We start from the raw sequence: 15,739 nt of genomic DNA, 5'->3' as shown, positions 1-15,739 counted from the left end.
AAGAGAAGTCATATGTTGTCCCTTTTCTCCAGATGCTTCAGAATTATGGTTTAAGACTTTAGGTATTACCCTAGACACTATTGATCCTTTTATTTGCATGATTTAATGAATATTCGAACTGAAAAAGACTTGTGATTATGGATTCCACTAGCGCTAGGGCAAAATCTCTGAATAATAATAATAATAATAACTAAATTTTGGATGTTTTAATTTACTCATTGTGATTGTGTTGTATTAGTCGAAAAGATAATCATATGATTTGTGATTTTATTGGAGTGAATTGTCGTTGTAGACATTCAAACGGTGAAGCTTTTCCATATTCGAAAAATAGAATTCACGAGAAATAAACATATCTAGCAATTAAAAAAAAGACTGATATAATTGCAATGGAAAAAATAGTACTCCCTCCGTCCCGGACTACTCGTACATTTCCTTTTCGACACGGAGATTAAAGAATGAGTGTATAGCAAAGTCAACAATTGCGGCTGTAGGTGATAATTTTTACTAAAAATGGAAAGAGTGCAAATAACTTGGGACGCCCAGAAAGGAAATAAGTGCAAGTAGTCCGGGACGGAGGGAGTATATACGGAAATGATCATGTTCAACTAATGGACGGTGGACTATAATGTAAGATAGCAGATGATTGTGACAGACCACTCATCAAAATTATTGCCTCAACAACAATTTATTCACTCGACAAATTTTACAATTATTCACAATTATCCTATAGAGATTTTTTTGTTAAAATTATATATTCCCTTAATCTGGTAATATATCTCATTCTAGTAGTATTAGTTTTATATTCATCTTAAATTATTTGAGTCATTCTACTTCGGATTGTCCCAAATTCCTTGGGTAATTTCAGTAAAAAATAAAACATCTAATCTCATGTTTCCTCCTTGTCTGCCCGCCGTTAAATGTCTCATATTTTCTTTTTCGTCCGTATGGATTAATTGCCCAATTTCGTTTTGATTTTATTTGGTAAGTAGTCCTTACATTCCATTCACATTTGATTATAAAATCTATACATAAGTATGATCCACATTCCATTACCTTTTTCACTTTTTTTATAAAGTTAAACAATTTCTTAAAGCATGTACTTGTCAGATGTGCGATAATTAATCCTAGATGGGAGGAAAGAGTAAAAGACATACGGATGGATAATGTACTAATTGCTACAGTAGCCGAAAAATTATACGCGCGAATATCGCCGCCAATGAATGAAGCGTTTACGGTCGACTCGCAAAGAAGCAAACTTTCGTGTATACAAGTTGACCAAACCATTCGAGTCCTCCGTGACCTGACATTTAAATTTAAATTTAAATTTATTTATGTATCTATAAAAAAAGCAAACTAGCAAGGGCAGAATCGTAATTTAAGGGGACGTGAGAGGTATTGATATCACAGCTAGCATCACTTGAGCTTCCAAAAAAAAATGTCAGCAAAATTAATCGGCGGAATGGCCCAGCCCGATGAAGAAGGAGGCATCAACGAGAGGCTGGGCGACGACGAGCTCCGCGCCGTCCTCTCCCGCCTCGGAGACGAGGAGGACAAGGCCTCCTTCGGCCTCGTCTGCAAGAGGTGGCTCCGCCTCCAGAGCACCGAGCGCCGCAAGCTCTGCGCCCGCGCCGGGCCCCATATGCTCACCCGCCTCGCCGCCCGATTCACGCGCCTCCGCCACCTCGACCTCTCCCAGTCCGTCTCCCGATCCTTCTATCCCGGCGTCACCGACTCCGATCTCTCCGTCGTCGCCGCCGCCTTCTCCTCCCTGCGGATTCTTAATCTGCACAATTGCAAAGGTAAGGCCGTCGATTTCGTTTACCCCTAATTTGTCGCTGATTACTAGTTAAGTGAGCGTGAATTTTTCAAATTGCTACTGTTTTGGTCCGATTCCTTTGCTAATTTTGGATTCGGTGGGTTTCTTTTTATTGGAGGGTTAGAAAGATAGGTCCTTTCTCTGTTTTGGGTGATTGTTGTGTCTCGATCATGTCTTTGCACACTAATTGGGATTGTATCTTTTATTTGATTTTTTGAATTTTCCTTTTAGTTGATACACAGAGTGAAAGCGGCGCTTCTGTGAATTTGTCATTTAGAGACAGTTAGGCTGATTAATGATGACAAAAAGATGTGTAGTATGAATATGTAAAGTGCAGTATTGGTTTCAGCCAGACCTCATATAGTTATATTAGGCTCCACGCTAAGTAAAAGTAAATTTTACTCATCACACTGACGTGACGGAGCTTACGTTTGGATGGAAAAGTTAGAGATGCTTCAAAAAGGGTATTTAGGCCTCAAGAGTCAAGGTGCTATTGTTGGCAAGTTGTGCTTTTCCAAATAAGTATTATTTGCTATTAAAGAATTCTAGTAATAGTGAGGCTGAAAATGTAATGGGATTATGAGACTGACTTGTACACCTCTCAGACAAGTAAAGTTTTAATTACATATTGTGGTGAAATGTAGGCCAATCTGTTTTAACCAGAATGCAAAAACCTAATGGAAAGTATATCTTGGGCCTCATTACTCTCTCTAAAGAGATGCTTATTGTTTAGTAGATAATATTTTGCAATGTCTGTAATACTGGACTCATTGTCCTTAGTGTAAAAGGTAATCCTTTTTCAAGTAGACCTGAAATGTGCATTTTTATTTCATTATTCTTTTTGTCTCTTTTGCCCTATATATGATAACGAACTAACAAATTTTAAATGGGGCTATAAGACATGTTTTTATTCGTTCTCTGAGAATAATGTGGAAGTGGAGCTTGTCCAGGCTTGGAGTTGAATTAATTAAAGAAGAGAATTGGGGATTCTATAACATCTATATATTCTACAGGATTCTTGTTTTTATTTGTTTTGACTGAATTTCGGTATTGAATACTCATAAAGGGAAAGCAATAGCATGTTTTTGTAACTTCTGTTTGATATGGCTATATCTAAGACTTTATGCTTTCAATTTCTTGGAAGCTACTTTTAAGTTCCAAATTGAGAATACAGCTATTCCATGGAAGATAATTAGTATGATGTCTACCATTCTCATGTTTACTAATTCAATCAACCAAATCAAATTATGTCGCTTTTATGTTGGAAGGATAGCAGATTACATGAAAATTTTTCTGTTCAACAGGCATAACAGATAAAGGATTGACATCACTTGCAGCAGGGATTCCTTCTTTGCAGTTCCTAGATGTTTCCTATTGCAGAAAGCTAACTGATAAGGGCCTCTCATCTATCGCAAAGGGTTGCTGTGACCTGAGAGCCTTGTATGTTGTGGGTTGCAGATTTGTCACAGATACTTTATTAAGTGCTCTTTCGATGAACTGTTCTAATTTAGAAGAGTTAGGTTTGCAAGGATGCTCTAACATAACCGACTCTGGTCTCACTGTTCTTGTCGAGGGTTGCAAGAGATTAAAACTGTTAGATCTTAACAAGTGCGGTAATATCGGGGATATTGGCATATCTAGTATAGCAAAAGCTTGTTATTCTTCACTGCTGACCCTGAAGTTGCTTGATTGCTACAAAGTCGGGGATGAGTCCATAATCTCCCTGGCCAAAACCTGCAAAAATCTAGAGACGCTAATTATTGGTGGTTGTCGAGAAATATCTGATGAATCCATAAAGCAATTCGCTTCTGCATGTCATGACAGTCTCAAGAATCTCCGTATGGATTGGTGTTTAAATGTCTCAGACGCTTCCTTAGAATGCATATTTTCCCTCTGCATGAAGCTTGAGGTTCTTGATGTTGGGTGCTGTGAGGAGATCACAGATGCTGCTTTTCAGGGATTGGGAAGTGATGAATCTAAGTTGAGTTTGAAGATTTTGAGGGTAAGTAACTGTCCCAAAATCACCGTGGATGGAATCAGGAAGCTCTTGAAGTCTTGTGATGCTCTTGAATATATTGATGTGCGTTCGTGCCCCCATGTAACTGAAGTACGATGCCATGAGGCTGAGTTACAGTTTCCAGTAGGATGTAAGGTCAATTTTTCTGGGAGCTTGTTGGAGCCAGATGTCTTATTGTGAAAATAATTGCTAAATGTCCTGGTGAGGCTGCGTCGATTTATCTTGGCCACCCGAAGAAGGGGTGGGGAATCTCAAGCCTCAAGAGAGATTCTTATGCATCGCTGCGCTCCTGAAACATGCCCGCCACTGCAGATGTATATTACAATTGCTATCGTTGTTTCCTTGATTGTCTGATTATATTATGAAGTAGATACCTTCGATTGATTGTATATTTCATTAAGCAGACACCACCATGTTTTGTATAATTGTCTAATGATTTCTTAATTTCTAAATTGACATAATGAGCTTCTTCTATGTCGATCTACTCTTAGGGCTAATGAGGGCCTTAACAACCATAACATGATTGTAAAGCAATGCTATTATTATGTGTGCCTTCTGTTTATCATTTCTGCCCCCGTGTTTCAAATTCTTGTTTTTAAAGCTTTTTCCTCTCTCACTAATGCATTACTATCCTTTAAAGTTATTTGGAGAATTCTGAGTTTTTTTAGATGGTAGCAAAAAGCCATACAGTTTGTAGTTAAGGGGTGCAAGAGTTCACCTTCTGCAAGTGTTTCATTTGCATCCATTGTTACTCATTTCCTGACGTCTCTTGATATTGTTGGCTATTTTAGCAGATCTGCACATTTCATGCGATGTGCGACTGTGCGTTCTCTATGCTGTACGTTTAGATTCTACACTGTAGAAAGACACTGGCCGAGCGTAGTAAGTATTTGATATTGATCTTTATAGTCTTGCTATTGATGTTTTAGTGAGTTTATTTGGTTGTTATTCGGAATATGATCATGCGTTTAGAGGAAGACTGAACATCGTTATAATCCTTCACAGGTAGTGAATTTGATCACCGCTACTAGATTGAATCTTTTTACAAAATTGTACAGGATAAGTATTCCTCTGATTAACATCTACACATCCTAAGACGAGGAATAGAACGAAGAAATAACAAATACTCGGTAAAAGCAAGAAGATCATATGCTATAAAATGAAGAATCATGTGTCTCAACTCTCATCTTGCTTGATGGATTGCTTGTTGCAGATACTTTAATGTTCTTTGATGGTTCAGAAATCCCATGAACCAGAAATCGAAATTGTCCCCTGTTACCAGATGCACGTATTTCTCTGCTGGTTTCTTCGCATTCTCACTTTCGTGGGCTCTCTTTAGTTTCCGTAGAGGGATCATGACCTGCACATATAGTTTTATTTGCACCATGAGTTTCTGGCTATGTATTTGAGTTCAAGACATTAAATTGATGATCTTACCTTGTAATGTGCTTTTAGCTGCTTTCCATTCGGAGACGAGATTCTGATGGATCTCTCGCTGCAGAAGGCGACTCTTTCAGTGGAAACATAGAGGAGTCCTGCTATTGGCCCTGCTGTTGTTGATAGATAGCATTGGGAAGCCTTCAACAGCTTCTCGTCATCTGTTACGTTGAATTTATGCTTGAATACTTTCTCGACTCCACCCACCTGCAAGATCCTCGCGCCTAAACTCAGTTTTCCTTTAACCGTTTCGCTCAGCTTCGGCCCTAGTCTCACTGCAGGAATCATTGATTTCAATATCAGAAAAACTCAAGATGTGGTCATAGAATCCGTTAAAGTTAAAACTTCACCAAGTGCATTACCGTGCTCTCTGATTCCTTGAGCAACGACATCCATGGCTTTTCCGAGCTTGATCATCTTTGCAATCACTGAATTCCCTCTATCTGCAATATCATCAAAATCGTATAAGTACAGATTCGGATTCTAACAGTTTTTTCCCCTTCCATATCAGGATTGATCAAGAACGAAGCGCTTACCAGTTCGTATCTTGGAATAATGATTGGCCGGAGAAGGCAGCAGCTGGTACTGTGCAACAGGATCAGGTAAAAGTAAAAGCTCCTTCGAACTGTTCTTATACGCGAATGCATACTTTGATGAGCTGATCGGAACCCCCAAAGAGTGCTCCTTAACCATGCTCGTCTTCCCAAACCTCGCTCTGATATGTTTCGCTTCCATTGCTTGCAAACGCTTTAGGGTATTCGTTGTTCGTTGCCTGAAACTCGCATGTTTTCGACACTATATATAACCGAAAAAGAGCAACTTTTTAGCTGCATGAGTCAGCTTTGTATCATCAAATACTAAAGGTGGGAAGATATGAGCCCTTTTTTCCCCTTTTTTTTGACAAAGTTGATTTCTTTGCTTCTTTAAAGTGATTAGATAATCTTGAAAAATATTTTTTCTCTTCCTTTGAATATAAAGGGCTGATGTCTTCATGGGCCAAAAAAAAGATAGGAATTAGCTGTTTTACGATTTGGAAGAGACCAAAAAAATTGCATTTTATTTTGGAAATGTGATTAAGCAACAACCTTTTGAGGTGGCTTAGCCCCTTTCTGATGCAACCATCCCACCTTCTTCAAATTAATGCACCCACCAAATTAGGATTGTCTAATTTGCCTCCAAAATTCTATCTTGATAAGATTTGGAAAAGAAATAAAGTGTGATAGATATTCTTTTCTCCAATATGTGACATTAAATTGAATTTCATTAGCATAAACTATGTTAAAATTGATATTTTGTGATTTATTGATTTGTGGGGTTTGATGTTTTTTAATTGAAGCTAATACAGTCACATCATGGCTGCCCATCCGAAAAAAATTAGATCATACTGTAATTTTTAGATTTTTTTTTCGTAAAATATATTTTAAAATATTAGATTTTAAATTGTTGATAAATAATTAAAATGGGATAGCTAAATTATGTTTTAACATTAATTAAAATTGCTAATTTATGTCTTATTACTAAAATAATCATAACTACTTTTTTGCAACGTTCAAACCATGCAAAAAAGGTGAAATAATGAACATGTGATATGTTAGATGAATTATAGACATGAAATTAGGTATACATGTTTTTGGCGTCGAATATGACCCAATAGTAAAAATAAAATAAATAGTAAAATAAAAAAATAAGATGAGAATTTCAAAGTGTTGCTTAAAAAGTAAGTCACAACTTTGAAGGAACATAAAAAGAGGCTTATCATGTACTATGTGCATATACAAGGAAATAGTGGGAAATTTTTGAATTATTTAAAATCAAATTATTTCAAACTTAACGTGTAAAGTCGTAGTAATCTCCACAGGTAATTACGTCACCATTTTATTATTTTTTGTAGTAACAACTTTTCCAATTCAGAAAAAGCTCACATGTGTATACCTTTTTAAAATAATAGTAGTAAATAAAATTATACTATCAACTAGAAATCTTGTCTAGATGATGAAATGCCGTTTAATTGGTAAAATGTTTATGTGCCAACGATATATTGAGGGATTGAGTCATTGCGAAAGTAAATGAAATTTTGATATTGATCATTTAAAAATATAAAAACATGGGCTAGTCAATTATTTTACTCAAAATATCATGTATTAGTTTCTTCGTTCCAAGGTATTCTTCTTTTTTTTCATGGGAAGTTGTCCTATTGAGTTTTATGTAAGAAGTTTTATAGTAAAAACATAAATAACTTCAATGATTTTTTTTTATTCTTCGTAATAACATAAAATAAAATAGAATAATATGGACGCCAATAATGGTTTAAAAAATTAACAAATGAGTGAAATTATTCTTATATTTGATATTGAAATTGTAATTTACATGGTAGTGTTAAATAATGTGAATGCCAATAATGGTTTAGAAAATTAACAAATAAGTGAAAATTATTTGTATATTTGATCTTGAAATTGTAATTTACTAATACATGGTAGTGTTAAATTGATTTTGTGCATCAATAAATAATTCACATGATAGTGTTTTAAATATACAAGTATGCCCTTGGTGGATGAGTATGATATTTAATCCATCAAAATCGTGACATTGATTATGTCATTGTCGTGCAATTTAATGGGACCAATATTGAACCACTTGACTACCTAAATATCTTTCGAAATTCATTAGATACAAAGAAGAAAAACAATTTTAATAATTTCAATTATTAACTACTACTACTACAAAATAGTAATCCCTTCCCCTATGAAATAAACTCTTATTATAATTTGACACGAGTTATGAGTTATAAGAAATGTGAAGGATTGTAAATGAAAAAAAAATAGTGGATGTGAATATTATTTTTATATTAATTAAATATGATTGAAACGTGCTAATAAACACAAATTTTTGTTCTCAAATAGGGTGAATTGCCGAAAAAACAAGGACCAAGATTATGAAATTATTAAGAAAAAGGTGCAAGTCATGATATAATCTACCATACCAAAAGTTGCAGAATTGATAAGAAATTGGCCAAACTTGATTGTTTTTCCGACAAATTAGGCTATCAAATAGAAAAAGTCAAGTGGGACATGCAATAACGAGGATCCCAAAATGACAAAATGAAACTTTATTTTGCAGATGAAGAGAGTATTTATTTTGCAGACGAAGAGTATTTTAGAGAGAAGATGAAGATGAATTTACAATTTCCACCATTGAGAAATAAGTCTCTTTCTAAAGTCTCAATATAGTCATATTAATATTTTCCAATCCTAATCTCACCTATACAATATTCTTTCTCCCAATCAACTATTCCAAATCAATAAGAAAATAAATAAAAATATGAAAATGGTGCTCTAAAACAACATTTATAAAGCAAAAATACACAAAAAATAATTTCACAACTGCAAATAAATCAATAATCATTCCATATGATTTCATCACCATGTGGTTGATGAGAGCCATCACCTGTGAACCGAGGCCCGGTACGCCATCGGGGCGCCAGGCACCATCGGGACAGGCGTCCCCATGCCATAGGCCATGTGTGGTGGCGGAGGAAGGCTCACCGGCGTCCCGACTGCTGGAGCGCCATACACGGCCCCGTTGGTCTGGCCGGTGATCGGGCCTTGGGGGGTGGAGACGTCCCCGTTGGCAACGCTGGTGATGTCGTGGATGCTGGAACGCCTCCGGTCCTTGTTCATGGAATTGAGACGGATGAAGTACTTCTGCGCGTGGCTGGCCACCTGCGTTGGCGTCCTCGTCACCACGAAGTTACGAGAAATGCTCCTCCAGTCGCCTTTTCCGTATTTGTCCAAACCAAGGAGAAACAATCTGTTTGGGAGATAATGAAACCATCAGTCAACTATCGAGTTTTCTGTACGCGTAGCAGAGGAGATCAACGGACAGAAACGAGCACTCAGACGAGCACGGATGCATACAAGAGCTACACAATAACAAAATACAAATCAACAGCAGATATTTCCTGACTAATTTGAGATGATCATCAAATCAAAAGGAGTGTTTTGGTGAGATGATGCAGAAATTGCATAAATATTTTGTTGTGGAAATCATCTGAAGTCGAGTTTTTCTACACGAATCTGTGAAGAAATCCAGTGCAGTCGCGAACACAGAATACCGGCTTTCATGAATCGAACATAGCAAACAACAAACTATCTCAACAACATGAGCAGAACTTTGCATCACAGCAAGCATGTAAGTAACAACTTAGAAGGTTCGACCTAGCATTTTAGCAACGTAACGCGAAACGTTTAGTACATACTAGAATACAACGTTATTTCAGCAGATTCAAAAGCTCATCAGATTTGTGACATTCAGTGGTATTAAGTTAGCTACAACATGATTTGCTCTCTAGCCACTTGTGTTCGAAAAAGAATTCGCTACGAGTAAGAGTAGTTGCAGAAATGATCAGTTCGAATGAATTAGGCAGTTGTGACGAAAGCATGTTCAGTTATAGTTCTAGCAAAAGCTGCAGCAAGAACTCATCACTAACTCAGACTAGAGAAACGATAGAAACAACGCACCGTCACACGCCTACAAGATTCCTCACGCTAGCACAAATGCAGCATAATGAGAAAAAGATCGATTCTGATGACTAGTGTGCACAAGCAAGACAAATTATGTGATACCAGCATTAATTTCTGTCGAAATTAAGGAACAAAGAGTATATATTATCCTAAAATTCCACACAAAATTCAGAATATATATTCTATCAAAGCTAGCAAAAATGCAGAAATACGAGAAAAGATCGATTCTTATGTTGCACAAACAACACTTGCTATGAGGTGTAGTAGCATCTGAATCAACGAAATATGCTCAAAGCTGCCGAAATTAAGAGACAAGAAGTCTGTATATGTATACCTATGTTCTTCCTCTGTCCAAGCAATCCCCTTCCGGCGCTCCTGATCTGCGCGGGACGACTTGGCATCACTACTCAAATGGCCGAAACCGCCCCCTTTCTTAGCAGCCCCATCATCACCAGCAAGGGTGGATGAGCCATCCGAAGAGGGATTGTAGCTAGGAACCTCAACGAAACCGGATTCTATGCGGCTAACATCATCAACCAAGACTTCATAGTGATGCTTAATCTCCTCCACTGATTTCCCAGAAACATCAGCCGCAATTTTCTCCCATCTATCCGAAGTATTCTCAGGGTAAGCAGCTATCGCCTTCTCGAACTGCTTATCCTGCTCCCTACTCCACACGGAGCTATTCGATTCAACAGAAGGCATCTATCTAGGATAGTTAGAAATCAGAATTCAATACTTGTTCTTGAAAAAGAATCCTATTAAATCTTGTTTCAAGAAAAGACTCCACCCAACTCAAAATCCATCAAGGGAATCAAGAAACAAGCTAAATCTTGAAGATGGGATCTAAACTAAACTAATCTATTTTCATCAACAACTGTGAAATATAGTTAGAACTTAGAATTCAATTCTTGTTCTTGAAAAAGAATCCTTTTTTCAAATCTTGTTTCAAGAAAAGAACCCACCCCACTCAAACTTCAACAAGGGAATCAAGCAACAAACTGAATCTTGGAGCTGGGATCTAAACTAAACTAATCTATTTTCATCAACAACTGTGAAATGGAGAAAAGGTAATACTACTTAGTTAGGAGAGAGCATGAGAAATATCTAAAAATCATAGAAATGAAAGCATTTGCAATTATGAAACAGAAGACTTTTTAATTGGTGAGAGTAGTAATTAAAGAGACCACAAATAAGACAACCCCAGAAGTCTAAAATGGATAAAAACAGCACCCAAATTGCCATCACTCATCTCTACAGACTTCCAATGGCCAAACACCCCATATTCTGATAGCTCCTCTTTTCACTGCTCAGGCCCACTTTTCTATACCAAACTTTTACAGTCTCTCTCTCTCTCTAGGTCTAGGTCAAGCCGTCATTTTTTTGGGACGCTACAATTATGAGATAGAAATACACATAAAGAACAAAACTGTCTTCACGTGAGGAAGGATTGAGGAAACCCCAGATTCAGAGATGAAGAATCAAGGGAGCAAAAATCAAGTCTTGGAAAAAAACAAATAGTATTTTTGAATAACAAGGAAAAAGAGATGATTAAGGAATATAAAATCAATGATTCCAAGTTCCTACCAACACACATTTTAACAACACCAGAATAAGACATGAAGAAGTGTACAAATCTGTCGAAAAGGTCGAGAGAATCACAAACTTTTCAACCGATATTTGCCATCTTTTGACAGTTTAGCAAAGCATTGAAAAGTGGAGTGTTTTTTTTAAACTATGGTTGTTTGCTACTTTTTCATCTCTTTTTCTCAAGCTGGATTTCTCTGTTTAGAGAATTTGTTTTTCATTATTGTATTGGTAGTCAAGATTATCTGTAAGAAACGAGAGGTCAATGTGAAAGAATAAATTTTTTTCTAATATATGAAGAATAAAGGGATTGTATTTGTTCTTAAAATCCATATATAGAATTGGGAAGATCGTTCGATCTAATTTTGGAATATCTCGAATCTCAAAGTCTTGAGAAGAAATTTTGCTTGAACAGTTATTTTTATAATTTTAGTCTGTTCATCGATTAAAATCTTATTTCACTTTCAATATAAATGCATTTATAATTATAAAATAAATGTAAAGTATACTCCTTCATTAATTTATATTTTACTTACACTTTTTAAAACTCAAATAGTAAAAAGTAGATTTAAAATGGAAAGTTGGGGTGTTATGAAAGGCATTGATTGGATATCATGAACAACTCACTCAATGTATGTAGAAAATAGAGAGAGTGGGGCCAAAAAGTGTTGCTTAGTTAAGAGCATCCGGTGCGGATTTCCCAGCGGACTTCTCAAAAACACATCTTGGTACGTCATAAGAATCCTCACTGCACTGCCACGTTATAAGGACATTCCACTGCACAATGACGGACATCCCCAAGGACGTCCGTTGTGGCACTGCAATGGCGGATGTCGCGACGGACGTCCCGGAAAGCCGCAGATGTGCGGAGTCTGCAGCCGACGTCCGCCCCTCCCTCACTTAGTGGCGGACGTCCCGCGCGGATGTCCGGTACGCCGATCCGACGTCCGGCGGACATCCTCCATTGTGGATGCTCTAAGAGCATCAGCAATGGAGGCGTCAAAACCGCGATGCCGGTTCTGACGCCGAACCATTGCGACTGGCGTCAATTTCAGCGTACCCATGCCGATTCGTGTGGTGACGCCGGTTCTAATGCCGATCCTCACGGCGCCATTGTAGGCCCCGGATCGGCGTCAGAATTTCAATTTTTTTTTCGAAAACACTATATATACGCGCTTTGGACGTCATTTTCATTCGCACCACTTGTTTTAACGAGTACTCTCTCTATCTTTCTTTCTGTACAAGATCAATTTAAGGGACCATCAGATGCGAAGAAGGCCTACTTTGCGACGCGGCAGGAGTCTGCGCGAAAGGACGTGGAGCGCGCATTTTGTGTGCTTCAGGCGCGATGGGCTGCAGTTAAGGGACCAACGCGTTTGTGGCATGTCGACTGCATTACTGATATAATGTACGCATGTATTATCATGCACAACATGATTGTCGAAGATAAAGGTGTACAACTGACTGATTGGGCCAATGACGATGATGAAGCCGGTCCAAGCCACGGCGTCGCCGCCGCCAACGTACGAGGTGGGGTACCTCACGATGAAGAAGCCCTCCTCCAAGCACATGCCGACATGTAGGGGTGGCAAATCTTGCGTGTCGGGTCATTATCGTGTCGACACGATAACGACACGAACACGATAACAACAAACACGAACACGACCCGTTAAGAAAACCTCAAACACGAACACGAACACGACACGAACACGAACACGACACGAACCCATTAACGACACGAACCAATTCGGGTCAACACGACACGATAACAACACGTATACGAGATGACACGATAACGACACGATAACAACACGACCTGATAACGGTTAAACCTATTAAAAATAAATATAATAAGAATTAATAATATTAAAATATTATTTGTTAACGGATAACACGAACACGACACGAACACGACACGAACACGTATTGTTAACGGATAACACGAACCCGACACGAACACGACACGAACACGACACGAAATTTTCGTGTCCTTAACGGGTCGACCCGATAAGGACACGAACCCAATAAGCTTTGACCCAAACCCATTATTTTCGTGCCGGTTCGTGTCGTGTTATCGTGTCGTGTCAAAAATTGCCAGCCCTACCGACATGCGTCAGATGGAGGCTCATATTCAACTCCAAAATGATTTAATTGAAGAGTTGTGGGCGCGGATGATTGGAAGGCATTAGTTTTTATTTAAATTTATGTAATTTTTTTAAATGTATTTTTTAAATTATTGTATTTTTTGAAATTTTAATAGTATTATTCAATTTTCCTGTATTTATCTCGTAAATTAAATTCCGTATGTTGCTATAATTGTAAATTAAATTTATATAATTGTTTTTAGTGATGTGGATAGGCTATGTGAGAGCTATTTGATGTCCAGTTACATGTCCAGATGATGTGGCAGAAGGATTTTAGTGCTGGATGATGTGGCAGTGGGAAGGCTATGTGAGGGCTATGGGAGGTCTTAGGCCATCCACAACGCTGTTCCTATACCGTTCCTATACCGTTCCTTAAACCACTATTTGAGGGCCCCACTGTACTTTTTTACTCCATTCCTTAACTAAGGAACGGAACCTGCAACCCTCCGTTCCTTAACCGTTCCTTAAATTACTATTCATTCTATTTCAATTTTTATTTTATTTCCAACTAAATTAAATTAAATAAACACACTACAAACATACTTTATTAAAAAACAAACATACTTTATTAAAAAACACACAATATTAAAAAAAATTACAACTTAAACTTAAAAAAATTAAAAAAAACACACAATTCAAATCCTAAAAAAATAAAAAACACACAATAAAAAACACACAATTAAACGTGGGAAAATAAAAAAACTACTCCGCCGGCGAATCATCCTCCGGACGCGGTCGAGGTTTAGGGGGAGGGGGAAGACCAAGTAGTCCTGCCATATGCACAATTCCGTTCCACCAGGCCGTGAATTGGGCGTACGAGAAGCGGGAAGTGTCCGCCATTGTGGCGGTTATGTACGCCACCATAAGTGTGTTCGAGCCTCCTTGTGAGCCCGATCCCGAGGCCGACTGGCTTGATTCTCCTCGGCCCTTCCTCGCTCTAGCCGCTTTCGCCGCCTTCGTCCCTTGCGGACGACGGCGCCCACGGCTAGATCCCTCGTACTCGGCGGCCGTAACCCCAACCTCCTGCGTGCCACGATCACTGGGCGCATCGGTGTCACCAGACGAGTACTGGCCGCTCGTCGTGTGCTTCGTCCGCTTTGAGGTTGATCCCGAGCTGGAGCGGACACCACCGGCCCACCTTTCCTCGTCCTTGACGAGCTGCCAAATATCAACATATTTGAACTGTACACCGGTGTCCTGGTGGAAGGCGCGCATAGCCGCCCTCAGTATGTCGGCGCCCGAAGCTCCGCTTTGGTAGTGCGCCGCTTCGGAGGAGTAGATCCCGCAGAATTTTTTGACCTGTAAATCGACTCGGCCAAAGTGAGCACGAAGCATTGTATATTTGCGCTTCCGGGCCCCTTTCGGCTTAGTCTCGTGGTAGACATCACGGACCTTTTCCCAGAAGCACTTGGCGGCTTGTTGGTTGCCGACGATGGGATCATATGAGACGGTGAGCCAGGCGGTGTACACCGCCTTTGTTTCTTCGTTGGTGTAGGGATGCCGGCCCAGATCCTCCGGCTCCTCCTCCTCATCCTCCTCGGGTGCCTCAGACGCAGCCCTGTAGCTTCCACCGCCTCGGCCTCCTCCCTGAGTGGGTTCAACGGGGATATCCTCCCGAATCTGGGACAAACCCTGGGAAAGCCGCGAGCCGGAGCCTCGAGCGTAGGCATCCACATCGAAAGTGGGTGGTTGGTACCCACCCGGCGTCGCCGACCCCTGCGTGCCCGGCGTCGATGACCCAGAACCACCAAGTGTGTTGTACATGGTCTCCCAATCGCCGAACGCGTTGAGATCCCACCCTCCGGCGCCGCCACCACCGTAATTGCCGTCGCCGGACATTTTTTGAAGAGATAGAATATGAAAATTGGAGAGAAATTGATGTTGATGTAGGAAGAATAGATGTGTAGTTGTGTATAAAATGAATGAATTAGGTGTATTTATAGAATAAGAAAATAAAAATAAAAATTAAAAAAATTAAGAAAAAGTTAAAAAAACGGTAATGTTACCGTTTAAAAAAATTTTTTTTTTTTAAATTCGATTTTATAAAAAAAAAATAATTATTGCGTCATTGCTGACGTGTCCCACTCGCGGGCCGGCGAGTGGGAAGCACGCACGCACGGGGATCGGCCACGTCGCCCAGGCGCGTGGCGGCTTGTTCCGTGCCGCGTTACGTGCCGTCGGCACCCGGCACGGAATGGGAACGGGACGGGAGCGGAAT

The 15,739-nt window shown here is 39.2% G+C and overlaps 3 protein-coding genes across 3 annotated transcripts; 1 reads left to right on the top strand and 2 right to left on the bottom strand.

Moving 5' to 3' along the window:
* Positions 1 to 1,399: 1,399 nt before the first annotated feature.
* LOC121802978 (F-box/LRR-repeat protein 4-like) lies at positions 1,400 to 4,307 on the top strand. Its single transcript, XM_042202677.1, has 2 exons — positions 1,400 to 1,799; positions 3,121 to 4,307. The coding sequence occupies exons 1-2, from the start codon at positions 1,436 to 1,438 to the stop codon at positions 4,011 to 4,013; spliced, it is 1,257 nt and encodes a 418-aa protein (XP_042058611.1). The 5' UTR covers positions 1,400 to 1,435; the 3' UTR covers positions 4,014 to 4,307.
* A 518-nt stretch (positions 4,308 to 4,825) lies between these two features.
* Positions 4,826 to 6,247, bottom strand: LOC121801891 (putative GEM-like protein 8). The gene is made up of 4 exons (XM_042201347.1): positions 5,807 to 6,247; positions 5,633 to 5,713; positions 5,271 to 5,545; positions 4,826 to 5,193 (listed from the first exon to the last, which is right to left on the bottom strand). Exons 1-4 carry the CDS (start codon positions 6,003 to 6,005, stop codon positions 5,017 to 5,019), a joined length of 732 nt encoding a protein of 243 aa, XP_042057281.1. The 5' UTR covers positions 6,006 to 6,247; the 3' UTR covers positions 4,826 to 5,016.
* Positions 6,248 to 8,421: 2,174 nt separating this feature from the next.
* LOC121802218 (transcription factor SRM1-like) lies at positions 8,422 to 11,506 on the bottom strand. The gene is made up of 2 exons (XM_042201834.1): positions 10,125 to 11,506; positions 8,422 to 9,077 (listed from the first exon to the last, which is right to left on the bottom strand). Exons 1-2 carry the CDS (start codon positions 10,493 to 10,495, stop codon positions 8,711 to 8,713), a joined length of 738 nt encoding a protein of 245 aa, XP_042057768.1. The 5' UTR covers positions 10,496 to 11,506; the 3' UTR covers positions 8,422 to 8,710.
* Positions 11,507 to 15,739: the final 4,233 nt, after the last annotated feature.

Source organism: Salvia splendens, chromosome 5 (genome assembly GCF_004379255.2).
Source record: "Salvia splendens isolate huo1 chromosome 5, SspV2, whole genome shotgun sequence".
Lineage (NCBI taxonomy): Eukaryota > Viridiplantae > Streptophyta > Magnoliopsida > Lamiales > Lamiaceae > Salvia > Salvia splendens.
Note: the sequence above shows the minus strand (reverse complement) of the source record. Positions and strands in the feature narration are given on the sequence as shown.

Excerpts from the sequence above, each read along its gene's own strand:
- LOC121802978 (XM_042202677.1), top strand. The coding sequence starts at position 1,436 with ATGTCAGCAAAATTAATCGGCGGAATGGCCCAGCCCGATGAAGAAGGA. Across the intron at positions 1,800-3,120 it reads TAATCTGCACAATTGCAAAG|GCATAACAGATAAAGGATTG; the intron begins GTAAGGCCGTCG and ends TCTGTTCAACAG.
- LOC121801891 (XM_042201347.1), bottom strand. The coding sequence starts at position 6,005 with ATGGAAGCGAAACATATCAGAGCGAGGTTTGGGAAGACGAGCATGGTT. Across the intron at positions 5,546-5,632 it reads TCAAGGAATCAGAGAGCACG|TGAGACTAGGGCCGAAGCTG; the intron begins GTAATGCACTTG and ends TGATTCCTGCAG. Across the intron at positions 5,194-5,270 it reads AGCTAAAAGCACATTACAAG|GTCATGATCCCTCTACGGAA; the intron begins GTAAGATCATCA and ends CTATATGTGCAG.
- LOC121802218 (XM_042201834.1), bottom strand. The coding sequence starts at position 10,495 with ATGCCTTCTGTTGAATCGAATAGCTCCGTGTGGAGTAGGGAGCAGGAT. Across the intron at positions 9,078-10,124 it reads TGGACAGAGGAAGAACATAG|ATTGTTTCTCCTTGGTTTGG; the intron begins GTATACATATAC and ends TCTCCCAAACAG.